This window comes from Procambarus clarkii, chromosome 20, assembly GCF_040958095.1.
Source record: "Procambarus clarkii isolate CNS0578487 chromosome 20, FALCON_Pclarkii_2.0, whole genome shotgun sequence".
NCBI lineage: Eukaryota > Metazoa > Arthropoda > Malacostraca > Decapoda > Cambaridae > Procambarus > Procambarus clarkii.
In genome coordinates this window covers 29414151-29436298 of record NC_091169.1, presented here as the reverse complement: position 1 = coordinate 29436298, position 22148 = coordinate 29414151, and the positions used below count along the sequence as shown (strand labels likewise).

At 44.6% G+C, this 22148-nt stretch overlaps 1 protein-coding gene across 1 annotated transcript in view; it reads left to right on the top strand.

The window, feature by feature from the left end:
• The window catches only part of LOC138349856 (monocyte to macrophage differentiation factor 2-like), a 67157-nt gene that overhangs the window by 5029 nt on the left and 39980 nt on the right, over positions 1 to 22148 (top strand). The window contains exons 2-3 of the mRNA XM_069327835.1: positions 7437 to 7559; positions 10585 to 10714. Coding sequence (XP_069183936.1) covers positions 7437 to 7559; positions 10585 to 10714 — 253 coding nt within the window. The remainder of the gene's footprint in view (positions 1 to 7436; positions 7560 to 10584; positions 10715 to 22148) is intronic.

Here is a 22148-nt window from a genome sequence, read left to right as displayed (position 1 = left end):
AGATGATTGTCATGCCCTTCAAGAAGACCTGGACAAATTAAGTATATGGAGCACCACTTGGCAAATGGAATTTAATGTTAATAAATGCCATGTTATGGAATGTGGAATAGGAGAACATAAACCCCACACAAACTATATATTATGTGAGAAATCTTTAAAGAATTCTGATAAAGAAAGAGATCTAGGGGTGGTTCTAGATAGAAAACTATCACCTGAGGACCACATAAAGAATATTGTGCAAGGAGCCTATGCTATGCTTTCTAACGTCAGAATTGCTTTTAAATACATGGATGGCGATATACTAAAGAAATTGTTCATGACTTTTGTTAGGCCAAAGCTAGAATATGCAGCTGTTGTGTGGTGCCCATATCTTAAGAAGCACATCAACAAACTGGAAAAGGTGCAAAGACATGCTACTAAGTGGCTCCCAGAACTGAAGGGCAAGAGCTACGAGGAGAGGTTAGAAGCATTAAATATGCTAAAACTAGAAGACAGAAGAAAAAGAGGTGATATGATCACTACATACAAAATAGTAACAGGAATTGATAAAATCGACAGGGAAGACTTCCTGAGACCTGGAACTTCAAGAACAAGAGGTCATAGATTTAAACTAGCTAAACACAGATGCCGAAGAAATATAAGAAAATTCACCTTCGCAAATAGAGTGGTAGACGGTTGGAACAAGTTAAGTGAGAAGGTGGTGGAGGCCAAAACCGTCAGTAGTTTCAAAGCATTATATGACAATGAGTGCTGGGAAGACAGGACACCATGAGCGTAGCTCTCATCCTGTAACTACACTTAGGCTACACACACACACATATACACATACACATATACACATACACATACACATATATCAGCCCAGTATAGCTCTGGGGAGCCTCCGGGTCTTGCCCAGAAAGTGGCTTTTCATTACATTCAACGCTGGTTTTTTTAAATACAGTATGCCAAACTTTGGTGCTTTGGGAATGTATCTCAGCTTTGCTCCTTTAGGATGTCATGTTCTAACCAATAGATTTACAGTGGAAAATTAGGAATGCATTTCCATTGAAAGTTGGGGACTTCCTGTACATTAATAACTCTCTAATTTTGTTTCTTTTTCTGAACTCCCCCTCAGTAACTCACCAAGCCCGAAACACCAAGCCTCTGAGACCTATTCTTCACCTACACTCATCTGCACTGAGCTGCTAAACACAACAAACTATGTTGTGGAAATGCTATTAATCAAATTAGAAATTCCTAATGTGGTGATTGTCTTTGTATATAAACCACCTAAGGCAAATTCTCAGCAGTTTAACCCTTAGACCGCGCAATACATTACATATACGATTTGACAAAATAATTTAACATAGGTTTTTTAAAACTTGCACAAACACTTTACAATTTTTTTTGCATAATCAGCTAGGCAAATGCTCCAACTTTCTCTAAATGATCACAGTGTATCTTGAAAAACAAGAGAATCAAAATGAATTTTAAAATTGAGTATTGAAAACTTCAGATTTTCAGTTTAGAATAAAAAAAATGAACTATCACCAATTGTTCATTTAATGTTGTTACTCTCTCAGAACAGCATATGATCTTTATTTTCATCAAATTAGAATATAGGTTTTCAGTATAGTTTACTGTAAAACAAATCGTCAATAGGGCATTTGAAATATGCGGCAAATTTAGACAAAAAAAAAATTATAACTCCAAATGTATAAGGTTTATGAAAAATCCATTCTGAAGGGATTGTAGAACAGACAGCTTAGAACACAGTATGTCAAAATAGTGAGAATCGGTCAAAATTGGAATTTTAGAAGTCACTCCAACTTCAATTATCTCTGAAACTAGAGTTTAAGTTATCAACAATGAATGAAGGTAGTTTTAATTCATTAATTTAATTGTATGTTTTAATAAACATTATTTGGCATTCGTACTCAAATATGTGAAAGTTGTAGGTCAATATGTGTTGAAATGAAGTCAAGAAAAAATAACCCCACAAAAAACATAAAATATACAGATAATTATAATGATTTAGGGGATATATTTAGGGTATACTTTGTATAAGTGAAAAACCCTAGTATGGTCTCTAATCATCAAAGCAACCTAAAGAGACAAAGAAAATAGAGTTTGAAATTGGAGAAAAAATCAGCTAAAAAAGTTAAAAGTCCCAAGTTTTGCGAGTTGTGACTGATTTATTTGTTGATAAATTTTATTCTATCTTCACATAGTTAGGGAAACATATGCATTCTCCTGGATGTAAAGGTTACAACAAAATTAGATAATAAACAAGGGAGAAAAAAGAAATAGTCTTAAAAAAAACAGCATTGAATGTAATGAAACGCCATTTTCTGGGTGAGACCTGGAGGCTCCCCGGAGCTTACTAGGCTGATATGCTAATGTCAGACTTTGGCATCAGTCATGTGTATGGAGTTCTTATGGGCCTACCGGGGACCACGGCCAGAACCTGGCACCCTCTAGAGAGGCAAGGGTAACAATGGCCTATAGAAACCCCCGTGTGGTTGGAAGCATTCTATGTCTGCCATCGACCGGGTCAGGCACCAAAAAAGGTAAGCATCCCAAAACAAACCCCTATTCTGGTGAAAATTGCAACCAAAAGCTGAACAAGTGGATAGAACTCTCCAAACAAAAACTAGCAAACTAGTATGACATCACCTGTCACCACGCCGCTGTCCGCGCAGCTCCCTCCTCCCTGGGAGGGGGTAGGGGGAGCCCCACACCTTCCGCGCCGGCTATCCACACCCCAGTTCTGAGGCTGGATGTCAAAACTCGCAAAAAAAAACACCGATCGGCGGGAGGGAGGGATGCCAGGGAGCCTCTGGGTCTCACCCAGAAAATGGTTTCATTACATTCAATGCTGGTTTTCAGGGGGGGGGAGCCATACGGCTCCCTGGAGCTAACTACCCACAGAGGAAAGTAGAGGGACTTACCCGGGAGGCTGTTGCTGCTCACTCCTCAACCTGAAGTAGAGACAACTGGCTGCATCTGCCAACCCAAAACGACACAAGCCCGACAGTGCCCAGAGACGTTAACAAGGTAACGAGCAGCCAGGACCCTGTTCGACCACCAAAATCCACGCGCCCGAATGTCAGCCCAAGACACATTCCCAAAAATGACAGCAAGAGCTGCAAACTTGGGAACGTCATGGGCCCGGGGATAGACAGCAGGCTGGATAGCCTTAATAATCCTGCGGACTACATGGGCGACTTGCACCCTCGATCAGGGAAGAAGGGAAACACGGACACAGAAGCCGTGGCTCGCAAATACCGGCGGAGAGCCGCAACCGGACACAAAACATGATGCACCCCCGGCCTAACCAACCAAGTACCAACATCCCCAGGTCTCATTCTTTGCCAGAAAAGGAGAAGGCTGCAGACAAACAAACTGATAGCCTTCGACTCAGAGTCGAAAGTGGCACTGACCCAACAGGCTGCGTGACGGAGGCAAAAACAGTGAGGGTCGCCCTGAGACAACGGGACCGAACAACCCTCAAACTCGCATGAAGCTATGGGGAACCCTGGGGTCGCATCCATCGGACCAACGCGTCCCCTAGGGAATTCCCAGGGTCCTGAGTGTTTACTATAAGAGGACTCGTGCTCAGGTAAACCCAGGCAGGGTTCTGCTAACCAGTGCCCCAAACTACCAAACAAACTGTCTACAGCTGAACCCCAAGGACGTGTACACTCATGGGGACCTAGCAGGGGTCACCACCAAATATCAGGACGGGGCCAAACACCAGTGGCAAGTAGGGCAGAACCTCCAACCAAGGCAAAAAGAAAAACAAAAACAAAACTCCGCAAGAAGACAGCTTACCCCAAGGAACAGAGCCGGCCGCTGTGATTGGTGACAGCAAGCTGTGCAGCACCCTGCGCCCCTTACCAGTGCAAAACTGCCTCCTACCCTAAGGTAATCGAGGGAGACAAAACACCCAAGGACCCAAAGGGCGGCCGAAAAACCGAGCAGTTAAACGGACCTACAGAGTCAGACCCCGAGAAACTTGTGGAAGGCAACCCCAAGCTCTAAGGGCAGTACATACAGGGCACCTAGGGAAGGAAACCCTAGACGCATGCAGCCCGAGTACTGAAGAGTAACTCCTGGCTCTCTCACCCCTGGAGAACAGCCGCCACACACTAGGCACAGCGCCGCAAAATTTCTGGAGCCAGAGCACACAACCGAGCCGATAGCATCAGCCTCAAGAACTGGGGTGTGGATAGCCGGCGTGGAAGGTATGGGGCTTCCCCTTCCCCCTCCCGGGGAGGGGGGAGCTGCGCAGACAGCGGCGCGGTGACGGGTGACGTTATACTAGTTTGCTAGTCTTTGTTTGGGGAGTTCTATCCACTCGTTCGGGTTTTGGTTGCAATTTTCACCAGAATAGGGGTTTGTTTTGGAATGCTTACCTTTCTGGGTGCCTGACCCGGTCGATGGCAGACATAGAATGCTTCCAACCACACGGAGGTTTCTATAGGCCATTGCTCCCCTTGCCTCTAGGGGGAGCGGGCCAGGTTCTGGCTCGTGGTCCCCGGTAGGCCCATAAGAACTCCATACACATGACTGATGGCAAAGTCTGACATTAGCATATCAGCCTAGTAAACTCCGGGAAGCCGTAGGGGCTTCCCCCAGAAAATTCCCTAACAAAAATATTTTTGGGACATTGATGAAAGTAACATATATTAACATTAGACAATGTATTTATATGATATATAAGAAAATAGAGCATATTAACATAGTTATTCATTATTATTTGTGTTATTATGTATTACTCAGCAATGATATAAAGGCACCAACTGCATACAGTATCCACTTTGTGGACACTTCTTACTACTATTCTTCTTCCTCTTTGAGTGTCGGACAGGTGCTTGCATCTCTTTATTACTGCATAATCCTTCAGTTCCAGTTATTAGGAACTGTTCTCCTTATCAACAAAACGTTATTATTTTTTAAAAATTCGTCTAAAATTAATTTCTGAAAATATCTTGATGAAAGTTTCACGACACTGGCCAATAAGTTGGAGATTTGTTTAACATTTTTAAGTTATTTTTACACAATTCAAATATTTTTCGCCACCAGGCCCCCAATATATGCGGTAATATGCGCGGTCTAAGGATTAAAACCAACTTATGAAAATAGAATACTGCTCAGAAAACCTCAAACCCTACCCAAAAAACCACCTTCTTTGATGATTTCAACTTAGGCACCTAAAATGGAAATTGTGGCAAATGCAATTTTGACTGACATGCAGGAAGCAGTCAAAATAAACAGTCACACACAAATAAGGTCAGCGTGGCCATTTGTTATCACTTGAGTAATTACAAATTGCTTTTTGCATATGTGTGACAGATTTGTCTTAAACTAGCAAATAGTAGAACCTACCAGAAAAGACAACACCCTAAACCATATTTTTACAAATAGTGATGAATTGATTAAGAACATAATGATTACAAATGTGTGTTACTTGGATCACAACCTAATCAAAGTTCAGATAAGCATGGGATCACAGACCTGTGCAGTCACAAGTTGAGCCTAGATACTGGTGTTATCCCTGACATTGTGAAAACTGGAGATCACATAGCTCCACAAAGGTAGTAAAGCAGATGCAAAAAATTATAGCCCTCCCCTCCCCTAAAAAATCTTTGAAAGGTCTAAGACGTAAGATCACAAACCACATGGAATCAAGATGTTTACATAACTCTGGGCAAAATGGGTTCAGAACAGGGCACTCCAGCCCCTCTCAATTGCTAGACCAATATGACATGGCCTTAGATGCCATGGAAGACAAGCAAAATGCTTGTCATATACAGAGGTTTTGCAAAAGCTTTCAACAAATGTGGCCATGGTGTTATTGCTCAAAAATGTGCATGCAAGGAATTGGTATGGCCAAAGCAGGGAGATGGATCTTTAATTTCTATCAAACAGAACCTAGAGTGTAATTGTCAACAAGACAAAATTTGGATCATCCACTGTGAAAAGCTCAGTCCCCCAAAGTACTGTGCTTGCTCTGGTACTCCTTCTCATACACATATCAGACATAGACAAGAATACAAACTATAGTACTGTATCATCCTTTGCAGATGACTGTAGGATTTTCATGAGAGTAGACATTATAGAGGACACAGCAAACCTTTATTCTGATGTTAATCAAGTCAATTAATGGGCCACGGAAAATAACATGATGTTAAATGAAGATAAATTCTAGCTGCTGCCCTATGGAAAAAGTAAAATATCAAAATGAAAATTACACATGGCAGTCGATCCACAGTGTTGAAAGAAAAAGCAATATAAAAGATTTGGGAGTAATCTTGTCAGAAGACCTTACAGTTTTTTTAAAGAACACAATAAAGTAGCTGTCGCAACAGTAAGATAAAAGTCAGGATGGATAACAAGACCTTTTAAACAAGAGATGCCATACCAGTAATTCTTTTTTAAGATATTAGCACTACTAGTATCACATGCCCGGCGGGGCACCCAAATCACACCGGAAGGTAGGCCGAGCATTCCAGGTGGGCACACAACCCAATGTTAAACTCTTTCACTCATAATGTTTATACTTAATATTAAGACTATGCAAAATTTAATGCATGATGCCATTTGCGTCATCACCCACTATGCTTGTTTTTGTTTTATGTCGCATAATGCGTCATTAGGACGTGAAAGTGTTGATACTCTCTAGGGTGGAGAGTATTAATGGTGCTTGCTAACAGTCCCATTCAAAGATGGAGAAATTGCCAACCTGGAGAACATGCAACGGTCTTTTACTGCCTGAATCCACTCAATAAAAAATCTAAATTATTGGGACTTCCTAAAAATTTTAAAATTTGTGTTCTGCAGAGTGCAGATGAGAGCAATACATAATAATTTTAACTTGGAAAATATTAGAGGGAGTGGTTCCAAATCTGCACACAGAAATAACTCCACATGAAACCAGGAGACATGGCAGGATGTGCAAAATAGCCTCGTTGAAAAGCAGAGGTGCAATAGGTAGGCCAAGAAAGAACTGTCAACATCAAGGGCCCAAGATTTTTAAAAACTCTCCCTCTACACATAATTGGCCAACCTATCACAGTGTTCAAAAGAGAACTCAACAAGCCCCTTAAAAAATGATACCTGATCAACCAGAATATGACTCATACATCAAGCTACGAGCAACTGCATTGAACAGCCTGGTTGATCAGACCAGCAACCAGGAGGCATGGTCAGAGACTGGGCCACAGGGATACTAATCCTCAGTATCTTCAACAGGTAGTTAGTCCCTACCAAAAGCAATGATGGCTACTGCAGAACCACCCAGAAAAGAGGTGTTTCAGTACACTTCAAGCTATATTTAATATACTGTACTTGACTTAAATTAGCAAAGAATGTATCTGAACAATTTCACATAATTTTGTGGCTGTAGATTTACCAATTCATTGAGAAATTTATCACCGCTGTTGTTCCAGGAAACTTAAGGAGGTTCTCCACCGCGGTGATCGAGCAATGATTTACGTGTTCATTGCAACATCATATACACCCTGGCTGCTGCTCCGCCCACTACCTCAAGACTCTTGGACTTTTCATCTCAGGTTTGTTTTATTTTCTCTCATGTAACAAAAAGTTTTGTTTGGATAGCTAATCAGGCTATCTGTTAACAAATTTTAACAATATATATTAATGCAATTTTAAAATGTTGTCCAAGAAAAACTGAGACCAGTTTTTAACAGGCAGCCCTCGATTTATTCAGGGAACATGGATTTGCTGGTTTATCGATAAGGTCATAATATAGAGTTTTAGAAGTGCACAGGTGAATTTTAACAACACAGATTATAGTGGATTAGCATTTATAAATAATAATTGCTGATGTCATTTTCTCCGAAGCATGTCTGGCTCCCACTCATGCTATATTACTGTATTAACTTTTTGTATTATATTCTTAAATAATTTGGTACGTGAAGTATATGTGCTACAAATGTGGCTGAAAACGGGGGAGTGCATCAAATATTAATGCTCAAATACATGTTTTATTGACTGAGGAGTAACAAAAGTGTTAAGGGTTGGGGGGTGGTGGGATGTATTTACAGTATATGTGGGCCTTCTCCTTTCCCCAGAGAGCCCCATGTGAGCAAGGGAAAGATAAAAGAATCACTATAAGATAAAATCACGATAAAGATAAAAGAGCTCTGCGTCACTAGTAAACACCACCACAAAGACTGAGCCTGAAACTTTCACCTCTGGAGATCATGGGCCTGTGGATAAGCCACTATAACAGTGGTTGCCTGCAGAGAGTACAGTGGTACCTCAGCTTACAAATTTAATCCGTTCCCAGAGACGGTTCGTAAGCCGAAAATTTGTAAACCGAAATGAATTTTCCCATAAGAAATACAGTGGGGCATCGACTTACGATGGTAATCCGTTCCCAGAGACGGATCGTAAGTTGAAGCGATTTTTCCCATAAGAAATAAAGGGAATTGAATTAATCCGTTCCCCCACCCTCCAAAATATTAACTTATAAATACATTTTATACTGAATACAGTTTTGTTCTCAAACTTCAATACAGTACAAATGTTTATTTACCTTTATGGAAGACTCTTGATGGCATATGGAAGATGGTGATGCAGGGGGAGGAGTAGAGGTGTTACTGTTTGGAAGGGGAGTCCCCTTCCATTATAACATCAGGCAGTGATGACTTTTCTGGGATACACTCTCTAGCATGTTTTGCCTGCATACCAATAGGACCTGCTTGTGCCTCACTGCTTGTTTGTCTTACTAAGAATCTGTCTTAAAAACACTTGTTTTTCCCTACATTTTAACACTTGTCTGTAGTAAGACATCACATTGTCATTTAAAAGGTCGATGCCACGGCCTGCTTCAGCTTTATCTGGGTGAGTTTTTTCAACTAAACTTTGCAGTTCTTCCCATACTTCTTAATGAAGAAGGGATATCCTCTACTGCCTCAACTCATAACTATTTTCTTAGGTTGAACCTTACCACTGACTTTCTGCGACCCATGGCGTGATATAATCAGTTTTATGTTAAAAAAAATCGCCACTAAAACGGAATTTCTTATAGGCGTGATCGTCACTAAGCAGGCAGCTCTAGTAAACTGAGGCAGGTTGGCCCGCGTGACCGGGAACCATGCGCTCAGTCGACCCAAACGTGTACCAACAAATATCGTTACTCGACGACACTATCGTAAGTCAAGTCGCACTTTTCGATCAAATTTAGATCGTAACTCAAAATTATCGTAAGTCGAGGTGCCACTGTAATGTAAATTGAATTAATCTGTTCCCTGCTCCCATAAAATTCACTTCAAAGTAAATTTTATACCTAATTCACCCAAATCTTTAGTAATAAAGTATTTACAAATTATTGCTTGCCTTTATTGTTGACTCTTGTTGGTGTATGGAAGATGGTGAGGAGGAGGGGGAGGAAAGGTGTTAGTGTTTGGAAGGGAAAGGCCCTTTCCATTATAACATCAGGCAATGATGACTTCTCTGGGGTACACACTCATGCACGTTTTGCCTGCATACCGCTAGGACCTGCTTGTGGCTCACTGCTTGTTTTTCTCACTAAAAGCCTGTCTAGTGACATTTGTTTTTCCCTACATTGTAACACTTGTCTGAAGTGAGACATCACATTGTCATTAAAAAGGTTAACATAACAGCCTACTACAGCTAGCTATGGGTGAATTAATAAAAACTTTTCAACTTCCTCAAGTGTTTCTGTTCTTTGTTCCGTGTTCGTTAATATGCTTTAAGCACTCATAATGTTCTTTTTCTTAGCAATTACAGTGCATATCATTGACATAGATTTGTTGTACTGCCTAACTAGTTCAACAGTCAGTGTACCATTTCCATATTTACAAATGATCTCTTGTTTTTCCTCTGTAGTCATTCTCACATGTGTTTTCTTGGACTGAACCTTACCACTGGCTTTCTTAGGACCCATGGTGAGATATATAATAATAATAACTATTATGTTCAAATACCTAAAAATCCGAAAAACACTGAAATTCTTTTCAAAGAATTCAGGCGCAATTGTCACTAGGCGGGAGGTGCTGTTAAACTGAGGTGCGGTTGCCATACCACCACGCGCAAGGTTGGCCACACGTGTATCAACAAACCTCGTTTCCCGAGGCAAAGTTTGTAACCCGATTCTGATTTTACAAAGAAATTGGGCTCATAACCCGAAATGTTCGTAAAGAGGGGCATTCGTAAGCCGAGCCACTGTCACTGTACTAGATAACAGCTTGGGATCTGTTTCATAGCATCATTTTCCACCTGTGGCACCCTGTTCCTGCCACCTCAGTTCTCAGTTGGGGTTCATGGCAGGAACCCCGTAGCATTTCTGACTTTCTGATCAGCTTCCTCAGTTTTTGGGTTGATCACTGATCCCCGTGCTGCCCTCACATCACAGAGAGAATCAGACTCTGGACCTGGTTCCCAGAAGTTCAGCATGGGTGTCAGAGATGGTACAGTCTTAAGGCTTAGTGGGACATGTACTAGCAAATAGCACCAGGAAAGTTTCATTACATTCTTTTACTAATTTTAGTATTTTGGACAAATTGTTAATTTTGAGGCTTATACAAAATTAGTGATGGCTTTTTACAGATGGGGAATATGGGTTCTTGCTGTGCTGGGCATCCTCTATCAACAAATTTTCCATGAGAGGTTTAAGATGTTGGAGACTGTGTTCTACCTCATTATTGGTATCCTCCCATCACTTGCTGTTATGGATATGGTAAGTCTACTCACTTTAGTTTGCTTGTTATGACTGACTGTAACTCCATTATTTTTTTATATTACTGTTCCTTAATTGTGATAAGTATATACACAAGTATTAGCAGGACTTTTTTTAAAAGCCAGTTTAGCCATTTTATATTTAGACTGCACAGTGTCTTTTTGTTTCCAGTATATTGGTGTTTCAGACTAGAGTCTGGAACCAGAACTTTTCAGTAATGATCATAATTGTATATTTGTTTTCTGTGGGGGAGCCCCGTCGACTCCATGGAGCTATTGGACTGATATTAGCTAATATTATTATGGGGCTTCAGTCATATGGAGTTGTCATGTCTACCAGGGACCACTATCCAGAACATGGTCCCCTCAGAGAGGTGCAGGGAGTAATGGCCTATGAAACACTCATGTAGGAAAGTATTCAAGTACCATCGACCGGGGTAAACACCCAAAAAGATAGGCGCTCCAAAATAGACCCCTCCTGGTAGAAAAATTGCAACTTGAGACTAAACAGAGGCTAGAAACTTTCCCCAAGGAAAACACACTAATAAGCAACATGTCCTTACACCGCACGCTGCTTGTTTGTGCCAACTCCCTACCCCCAGGAGGGGTAGAGGGGGTCCTGGCCCACCGAGCCGGCAGCCAAACCGTCTGTCGACTAAAACTAAACGACGCGGATGTCTACTCTGTTCTCGGTTGCCTGACAGGCTTTTCACCCGGGCGGTGTTCCTGCTGTGCGTTGGTGCGGTGGCCAGGAGTTGGTACCAAGGGCTGCATGTACTGAGGGGCTCCCTTCCCTAAGTGCCCTCTGAGTACACCTCTTGGGTCTCGGAGTTCTCTTCCCTGATTCTTTCTGGTTCCCATTCCTGTAGAGGTAGTGGTTGCTGGGCTTCTTCCTCGCCCTTGGGGTCAGCTTAGTTCTCGGTACTTTCGTTTGGTCCTGGGTAAGGGGTGATTGTTGCTGGTTGGGGTGCACTGGGCTGCACAGCTTGCATAATTGTAGTGGCCATGCCTCGTTCTGGTCCCCTGGGTTGTGGTGCTTCCTCGGGGTTCTCATTTCAATGTTTAGTTTTCTTTATTGCCCGTTGGGAGGGTGCCAGTGTTCCTATTAGGTGATACCTAGGTTCAGTAGGGCAGTCCTCCTCTGGGCCTCCGAGGTTGCTCACCTCACAGGGGCCAATTTGCCCGGATAATATACAAGGTTACAACAGGCTTTGGCAGCACCAGTGTTTGGGGTTTCCCAGTAGGAATACATTCCCCTCCAGGCCCTGGAAGCCCCCGTTGGGGCTTGGTTGAACTTTGGATGTGTCCACCAAGTCCCATCTCGCCTTGTGGGAATTTGCAGGTTATTCGTTGCCCTTGTTTCAGGGTGACGATTACCTGTTCTGCCCCATCATGCTGCTTGTTGTTAAGCAGCATGAGGTAGGTAGGGCATCAACCCTACCTACGACAACGTAGGGTCGTCAACGACCCTATGCTGATGCCGTTGGGTCATCGACGACCCTGCGCTGATGCCGTTGGGTCGACAACACCTTTGGCCCAAAGTCGTGCGTGTCTGGTTCCTCACTCCTTCTCCTGTTTACCCATTCTTCTTCAGAAAACCTTGGGTCAAGCGGCTGTTTCGTTGCATAGTATATTTAGGTAGTTGCAACGCACTAGATCGCCTGCTTGAATGCCTCGTGGCTGCCCAGTTTGGTTAGGTTATTTGTTAATGCCCTGTATGCATATAATCATCATTTGTTTTTGTTATTATTATAGGATTCAGTATACAGTAGTTTACTGTAAAAAAAAATAGGGCATTTGAAATATGCACCAAATTTAGACTAAAAAATCCATAACTCCCAACATTTAAGGTTTATGAAAAAACAATAAAATAGAATTGTAGAACAGACAGCTGTGCCCACTATATGTAAAAATGGTGAGAATCGTTCAGAAACTGGATTTTTGATGCTCACTCCAAGTTGAAAATATTAATTATAAAGATAATTGAAGATCAAGTTATCGACAATAATTATGGTACTGTAGTTCTAATTCATTATTTTACTTGCATGTTTTAATAAACATTGTTTGACATTCGTACTCGAATATGTGAAAGTTGTAGGTCAATATGTATTGAAATGAAGTCAAGAAAAAATAACCTCCCAAAACACAAAATATAAAAATACAGTACACTACAGTACAATACAGTACTACCTCAAGGTAGTACTTATAATGATTTAGGGGATATATATGTAAACTTTATATAAGTGATAAAGCCTAATCTGGTCCCTAATCATCAAAACAACCTAAAGAGTCAAAGAAAATAGTTTGAATTCTGAAAAAAATCCCCACCAAAAAAGTTCAAAGTACCAAGTTCTGCCAGTTGTGGCTGATTTATTTGTTGACCAATTACATTCTACCTTAAATTAACACTTTAGTCCGGGCATGACGCAGCATTGCGTCATCAGTTTACTGTCGGTAATCTCGGGGATGACGCAGCATTGCGTCATCCACTAAAATAATTGCCAAAAATCAGGTTTTTTTCCGATTTTGGGGGGACTGTTTGGTAACTGTCAACAAGCGAATGCAATCTGTGACTACAATACAAACATGAAAGGTGTTGATCACTTTGACCAAATGATCAAATATTATCACTTCATAAGGAAAACTCACAAATGGACGAAGAAAATGACCATCTATTTTGTGCAAATGGCTATCTACAATGCTTATGTGATGTACAACTACTACACAAAAAATACTAAACTATAATACTACATATACTAAAATACTAAATACTAAACATTTGTGAGCAGGAATTGGGAGTGTAGCTGGAAGGCGTCTGGGTGCTCACTCGCGGCTAACGCGTGGCCCGTCTTCAACTCGTCGGCGGGTGGAGCGTGACCAGGTTTTTTATTTTATATGCTAATATTCCTCTAGAGAATTCTATTGCGAACCCATTGATACCAAAATGAAAGACCTAGGACAAAAATTGAGGTGACCAGAGTGAAAAGAGTGAACACATTTTATCGCTTTTGCGCGCTCCTGGGTAACTCATTCGCACTTTCTCTGTTTGCTGCGGGTAATTAGCTGGGCTTTTGGAGTTCATATGCATTTAGTGCTATAGAGAATTTTATTGCGAACACAATGATACCAAATTTAATCTCGTAGAACGAGAATTAAAGTGACAAAGTTGAAGAGAGTATACACTTTTCAGAATTAACGCTCGCTCCCGTGAAAGGCTGGGACCCAAATCGCACAGTTGAGGGGTGGCGGGCGGGGCACGCCAAAGTGTTAATTAAGATAATTAACCCATGAGCTGCTCCGGGCTATTTAGCCTTTGTCACCTACAGGCTTATAAAAAAAAAATTAAAAAATTTGGTTTTCTCTTTTAACCCTTAGGGCGCACAAGACATGTATAGATGATGGGAGTAAGTTTACCAAACCGTGCAATACATATATAGAGCTCCATTCACATAACTGATGCCAAAGTCTGACATTAGCATATCAGCCTAGTAAGCTCTGGGGAGTCGCAGGAGGGTCCCCTTAGAAAAATATATGAAGAAAAGAAAGACAAGCAGCCGACCGGCAGGCAGAGCACAGCGCCGCCCAGACTAAGAAGGCATCGAAAGAGCACAAAAGCCGGACTAAAGGCCCACCTTGACAACAAAAACCAAGGCCCCGCACAACCCCAACATGTGCCAAGACCCAAAAAGAGCAGTCTGTAAGCCAGGAAGACCCCGGAACCCCAGAAGGCAGAATCAAGTCACACACGAGGTAGCCAAAGGCCTCCTGAGCCCCTCAAAGGGGGGGCCCAAGAGAAAGAAACCTCCGGAACGAAACCAAAGAATCTAAAGTAACCCAGAATTGAACCTGGGGGAGCCCAAACCACCACATTTGCTGGCGGAAATGCACCACAGAAAGAGCAAAGCACAGCATCCAGACAGAACCCCCCAGTAAAACGGCCAAAACAGACCGAAAACTGAGGGACATAAGGCGTGGGAAAAAGCATAAACTGACAGGGATACTGGGCCCAAACCCCAGGTCCCAGACCGAAACAGACAGAAAACGCAAAAACCGGTGTAAAAACCACCACCCAAGCGTTCCCAGAGTAACAGAAGACGGCCAGAACACCTTAGAAAAAGCAAAGAAATGGCAACAGGAGGATAAAACCCCTGAAGGAGGTGAAAAACTCCCCCAAAACACAAACTCGCACACCCAGGCACAGGTAAACAAATCACAGCGCCGCCCCTGCGGCCAGGCGGGGAATCAACCCGCAGAAAGAAAATGGCCACCATAACAAAAGGAGACACGACCGACGCAAGAGATTAGAAAACACACCAGCAAATGTGGGAAGTAAACACAGGAGAGGGACGAAAAAAACTGTCCAGAAAGCAGAAAATCCCAGGCAAGGGCAAACAGTTCCATAACTGCTAGCGGGCACCCCCCACAGCCCCGGGAACCCGCAACATAGGCCCCGGGGCAGAGCCATCCTCCTCGCCCTCTGCCCTTAAAGAAAATAAAGAGTCCAGGGGAAAGGCAGCAAAGTAAGTTCCACTGGTAAGACCCAGAAGTCTCTGCTGGAGGAGCAGGCTCGAAAGCCTCCGTCCCCAACCTGAACGGGGCAGCTCCCGAAGCTGCCCGAGTCTCGGCACCAACTAAACACCCGCCCCAACCCCTGATGGTCTGGAGCCGGGAACAGGGAGGGGGAAGGGGTGAACAACACCTAACCAAAACGGGGCAGCCCTGGGGCATCCGGGTGGGAAACCAACCTAGCACGTTGCAGCAACCTAAACCGAGCATGCAACGCGGATGCCTCCTGTACTCTTAACAGTAAGGACATCAGAATAGTACTGGAGAACAAGCAGAGAACACAACTCGCAAGACTCCGGGTCAAAGTGTCAGTGACCCAACAGGCAGCACAACGGAGGCAAAAGAGGCAACTGTCACCCTGAGACAAGGGCACAGCAACCAACAAACCCGCACAAGATGGGTTGGGACCAGGAAGATGCATTCACTGGTCCACCGAGCTCCAAAAGGGTTTTCCAGGGCCCGTAGGGTGATGACTACGGGAAGCCCGGGCAAGGTGTCACTAACCGGTTAACACCCAAATCTAACAAGGGGTAGAGTCTAACACTGAAAACCCCTACGACGTCTACAATCATGAGGGCCTAGCCGAGGGCTACCAAACAACACCAGTGAAACTATAGCCACACTAGGCAGACCCCCACCAGGCAAATGAAAACAAAAAGAAAAGAAAACCCCCCGCAAAAGTACACCATCTCCACAGGCAACAGGAACCGGTCGCCACGTAGGTGGCAGGCCGCGCATCACCTTGATGCCCTAACCAGCACGATACCAGTCCCAACCCAAGGCCAAACAAGGGCCCCAAGGGCAAGGCAAATGCCGAGCAGCAAGAACCCCTACGAGAATGGGTCCCGAATGCCCCAAGGAAGATAACCCTGACACTCAGTGGCAGTTCTCACATTGCGCTTACGGAAGGAAACCAGTAAGCGCATGCAGCCCAGGTACTGAAGAGGAACTCCTGGTCACCACACAACACAATAACACAGCAGTGAGTGCCCCGGAGGCAAACACTGCCTAGGAAACTGAGGCCAGAGAAGCATCTGTCCCAGTTGACATTAGCTTAAACTGGAATGCTATGCAGCTGGCTCAGTGAGGTTCGGGGCGCCCCGGGGAGGGGGGTGCTGCGCGGATGAGTGGCGCGGCAGTAGAATGTGACATTTGCTTGTTTCCTTGGGATTGAAGGGAGTTCTACCTCTCTGTTTGGTTTTTGTTGTTAGTTTCTTACCATGTGGGATTTGTTTTGTTATGCCTACCTTTCTGGGTGTCTAACCCTGGTCGATGGCAGATAAGGAAAACCCCCAACCACAGTGGGGTTTTCCAGGGCCATTGCTCCCTGAAACCTCTCCGAAGGGACCAGGTTCTGGCTGGTGGTCCCTGGTAGGTCCGAACTCCGTAGCTAATGTCCCGGTCTAGCATAAAACACATTAGCCTGATAAGCTCCAGGAAGCCATAGGGGCTCCCCCACAGAAAAGTGGCATTGACAGAGCAGGTGTCAGACGAGGTCTGCTCCACCCCAGCTGTCAGGTGGGAGTTGCCACAAAGGTGATATTACCTAATTATTTCAATTTCTCTTATTTTTTTCTTGATTTTTTGCAGTAATATTATTCAATAGTGTGTATTGTGATATATTTATATAATAAAATGTGAGGGCCATCGCTGTACACAAAATTATGGTGTGCATATTAGTTATTCAGTTATTATGTTCATTAAACAATAAACAAATAGTTTTGCTGTTATTACAGTATATACACAGGTTATATATAAGTATCTGCATGTTTTGTTCACCATAACAAACCACTAAGTTGGTATTGTGAGTCAATAAGCAATGAAGAGTGGCCACCACACACCAGCCAGCCACTCGCCACCACTCCCTCCCTCACCTCCTCACTCGCCAACATTCTCGTCCCACAATACTGTTTTTGCTTCTATTTACTATACACAGACGTTATATATAAGTATCTACATGTTTTGTTCGCCATAACTGTACATCTAAGCTTGTATGGTGAGTTCAGGCAATAAAAGAAATAGCTACACGCACAGTCAGCTGGTAGCTGCCTCCCTCACTGGTTCAAGGCCAGACGCCCTAATATTTCTTCTCCAACAATACTGTTTGTGGTGTTATTACACTATATACACACATTATATATAGGCATCTACATGTTTTATTCACCATAACTGTACAATAAGCTGGTATGGTGCCCAAAGACCATAGTTGCCACCAGTACACATGACATGTCATACAGATGGCGCCACCTTCCTCGCCAAAATGGCTGCGCCCAACATACTCCTTTTGTTGTTATTAGACTATATACACACATGTTATATATAAGTATCCACATTTGTGTTCACCATAGCGAACCACTAAGCTGGTATAGTGAGTCCAGTCATTAAAAGGTGGCCCCACACAGTCAGCAGACAACGCTACCTCCCTCCCAACCAAGATTACTCCTCCCACTACAATGCTAATTATCACCACAATCCTGCTATTATCAGAATCCTGGTCATTTTTATCACAGGGGTCTTCTGTAGTACTATCATCGCTAAATAATAGCATGTACAGTACATATATATTTTGGCGTTTTTAGGCGATGCTGACGTTACAAGCTGAACAGCAATGCTGTGAGCTCATGCTATGTGCACCAGCCTTGACGGCTCATTCGGTACTGAGGCTCTCACACCCGGGACTGTTGCCCACGATTTTTTTTCTAGGTGGCGTCTGGTAACTATAGGTCGTGGCTGGACTATAGCTGCCCCTATCCCTCGCGGGGCATTTAAAATCGTGCGCTAGACCCCTCAGTCGTCTATATATGTATTGCGCGGTTTCGATAAAGTTACTCCCATCGTCTATACAGTATATGTATTGCGCGATTTAAGGGTTAAGATATAAAATGCGCGTGCGGTGGGTTGTTTTCGAGATGGAGGCCCGAGGTCTCCAGTGAGCGGCAGCTATCTTGAAAAAAAATTCCCAGCATGCCCCAGGACTGCAGTTAGGCTCGGTTCTGATTGTGCAACCATGGTGATACACGTACCTCCAACTCGGTCCCCTGTCGGACACAGCGTTGAAAGATCACTGTCTAAAGGGAAAATTCAGACATTATAGTTTGAAGAAGAAAAGGTAGTGATATTGATGAACCAAGGCACGATGAAGACATAACACAAGTGTCCGATGCAAGTGTTACAGACACGGATGCAGACGATACACCGAGCATGTCCTGTACAGGGCAAGCGCCAGGCATGCTGTGGCCTCACAGGTCATCACCCTTACCAGTATTATCAACACCTGTGTCATCTCCCATTTTTGACCAAAGTGATACTGTAGAAGATTTGCTTTCTGGGTTCAGTGATGCTGCTTCTGATACAAGTAGCATAGATGAACCAAGGTGAACCAGCTACCATGGTGGTGTTACTAGGCAGGAGATTTACTGTTTCGGCAGCATGTCCTGCCAAGTACCGTCATGTTCCTAACCACCACCACCCCCCACCCCCCACCCCCATGACGACACTCACGACAGTGTTGCCTCTACATCTACTTCCCCTAATCGCCCTACTAGTATACAAAGTAGAAGAGCTTCATCTCCTGGCTAACAGAGATTTAGTGCAAGAAAACGTACCCGTATTGGTTGCGTCGCTGGCTTCCTCTTCGGGTTTTTCGATGGTCGGTACCATGGCTCCTGTCCCTTCCCTCACTCGATGTGTTCACAGCTGCCTTGTCTCTCAGTTGGGGCTTTGTGACCAGTCTCACTAGTCTGGCCAGGATCGTTGGGAGCTGTCCTTACGTCGGGCTCATAGCACTGTGCGGGAATTTGTGGTGGTGTGGCAAGCGCTGCCCCGGATTCAGCTTCTTCGAGGCTCGGTGATTCTGGCTCCATTTGGACGGCTTCCACGTGGTTCACTGTCTCAACTGTGTGGGGTCCCTTTGGTCCCTTGCTCTTAGGGATTGGTCACTTCGGGTGGCTCTTCCCGGGCTTTAGCTCTTCACCCTGTTCTTGTTCTGGGAGTGTCCAACATTCTGGCAGATTCCTCATCCTCATTCCTCATTCCACGGAGTGGACAGTCGACACCTCTTCCTTCCGTCCTTTGGCTTTGCCGGTCGTACGGGCATCCAAAGGTGGACCCTCTTCATGTTAGTGTGGTCACGGTGTCTTTCATTGTATGTGGCACCGTTCCCAGACTGCGAGGCTGTCACAGTAGATGCTTTTTGGCAGGACTGGTCGAGAGAGGGGTTCTTGTATCTCTTTCCCCAGTCCAGCTGTTGCTCCAGGTCCTAACTCGCTTGAAGTCCTCTTGGGGAGGGAAATTCTCCTGACTCCATGGTGGACAGCCCAGCCTTGGTTTCAGGTACAGCTTGCTCGGTGTTCAAACCCGGGAGTTTTTCAGTGGCTCCGTTTCTTCCAACAGATTAGGCCAGAAACTTCCCGAGTTTCTGGAGAAACTCGCTGGCTCACTTTACTGCTCCGCTCTATATGTCTAGTCTTTCTAAAGTGTGTATATTACTATTTATATGGTGATCAGGTGGCCTTGATGGTGTCCCACCTGCAGTCTTCTTCCCAGCGACAGAATGAAGTTTCTTGGCGGTCTTTCCATCTCTTTCTTTTTCTTCAAAGGTTATCATCAATTTCTGACCGGATTTTGTCCTTTCTCTCATGGTTTTTTTGTAGATCGGCAACTCGTGCCTAGCACTGTCGCTTCTTATTGTGCGGTGTTGGCAGAACCACTTCAGCGGAAGTAACATCCACCTCGAACAGGTTGGTATTACTTCCGTTCCGGTTTTGTTGGCCTTGGCCTCTGGGTGGGTCGGGTTGGAGAGCTTCATGTTCTCCTCCGAAGCCGGTGTTTCTGTTCATTTGGTTCAGGTGGTCGTTTTGTTCAATTGCAACCCTCTCCTTCTTTTCTGGCGAAGAATGAGACGGCTGGTTTCCTGAGGGGTCCTTGGGTTGTTAACGATTGGTTGGTTAGGCTGGGAGTGCATCATGTGTTGTGTCTGTTGCGGCTTTACGTCGCTACCTGTGAGCTACTACTTCTGTGATGGTGGACGCTTAAGGTGGATCCAGTTTCCCTGGTTCCCTGTTCCAGGGCTCATGTCTCAGGTTGTCTGCAGTGTCATAAAGTCCAGCCAGCCTGCGATCTACCCTCATGCCCATGACGTTCGGAAGTATGCTGCTCTCACAGCGGTTTTTGAGGACATGTCTTGGGTAGACATGAGGGGGCGGGGATTTTGGTGGTTGCACAGGGTCCTGGCAGCTAGGTATCTAGTGAACATTACGGTTCCTTCCCGGCCATGTGGGGCTTTGGGGTGCCTGTCGTGGCAGTCTGTCTCATCTTCATCTTGAAAACTGGTACTGTCGCCTCCCCAGGTAAGTTTCTCTTTTTTTTATTTATTTTTGGGTAGTTAGCTTCAGGAAGCCGATTGGGCTTCACACAGAAAACCAGTGTAATGAAACACCATTATCTGGGTGAGCCCCCGGTAGCTCCCTGACACCCTCATGCCCTCTGGTTGGTGGATTTTCATCGTTTAAGAACTGGAGTGGTGGGTTGCCGGCTCCCCATCCCCCCATGGAGGAAGTGGTAGCACTAACGAGCAGAAGTTGTAGTCGCATGAAGGGTTACTTGTTTGTTTTTTCTAGGAGAGTTATTTTGATCTTATGGGATGTAGATTCCACAGGTTAACCAGACAGTGGTCTATTTTGATTTGCCTACCTTTCTGTGTCCTTTCCTGTCTGATGGCAATTATGACATACGTACTTTAAGTGTAAAGTGCTCGTAGGCCATTGTTCCTTGCACCTCTGAAGGGGCCAGGTTCTTACTCGTGGTTCCTGGTAGGCATAAGGACTCTTCTGACTGATGACCCCAAACTAATATAGCACATATCAATTTGGATAGCTTCAGGGAGCTTCTGGGGCTCATCCATAAAATGACATTTCATTACATTCAATGGTGGTTTTTTTGTCTTTTGTACCTTAATGTATTTTCTGGGGGGAGCCCTTTCGGCTCCCCGGAGCTATCCAGGCTGATATGTATCTCTTTAGAATTTGGCATCATTCGATGTGAGTGGAGTCCTAGGCCTTCCGGGGACCACGAGCCAGAACCTGGCCCCCTCAATGAGACACGAGGAGCAATGGCCTATAGAAATGCACATGTGATTTGGAGCATTCTATATCTGCCATCGACCGGGACAGGCACCCAGAAATGTAAGCGCCCCAAAACAAGCCCCTATTCTGGTTAAAAACGACGAAAATAGACAAACGAGTGGACAGAACTCCCCAAATAGAAATGAGCAAACGAGCATGACAGCACATGAGCTGCACCGCTTGTTTGCGCAGCTTCCCCCTCCCCCGGGAGGGAGAAGGGAGAGCCCCAGACCCCCGTGTCGGCGCTCCACACCCCAGTTCTTTGGCTGATGTGATACGGCATGGTCCTGTGACTCCAGCTCCAGACTCTTGTGTTGTGCTGTTCTTTGGGTCAGTACTGCTCTTATGGTGTGTGTGTTGTTCGGTTGAGGTTCTCTACTGTTCTCTGCTCGTCTTGGCTGCTGTGGCCGTGGGGGCGTTTTGGACTGCTCGGGTTCCCTGCCTTCCTTCTTTCCTGTTCTGGGGTTCGGGTCTCCCGGGTCGTCTGTAGGGTTCTTCGGTTTGCCAGTTGTCTTGTTTTTTAATTAGGGCACGTGGCATCCGCCTCCCATGTCCTTCCCTCTTTTCCTTATCTTTGGTGAGGTAGCTCTGGGGAGCCGACAGGGCTCTCCCCAGCATTGAGTGTAATGAAACGCCATGTTCTGTGTGAGTCCCGGAGGCTCCCTGGCAACCCTCCCTCCCTCTCTCCGGTCGGCGGTTTTTGTGTATTTTGATATCCAGCCTCAGAACTGGGGAATGGATTGCTGG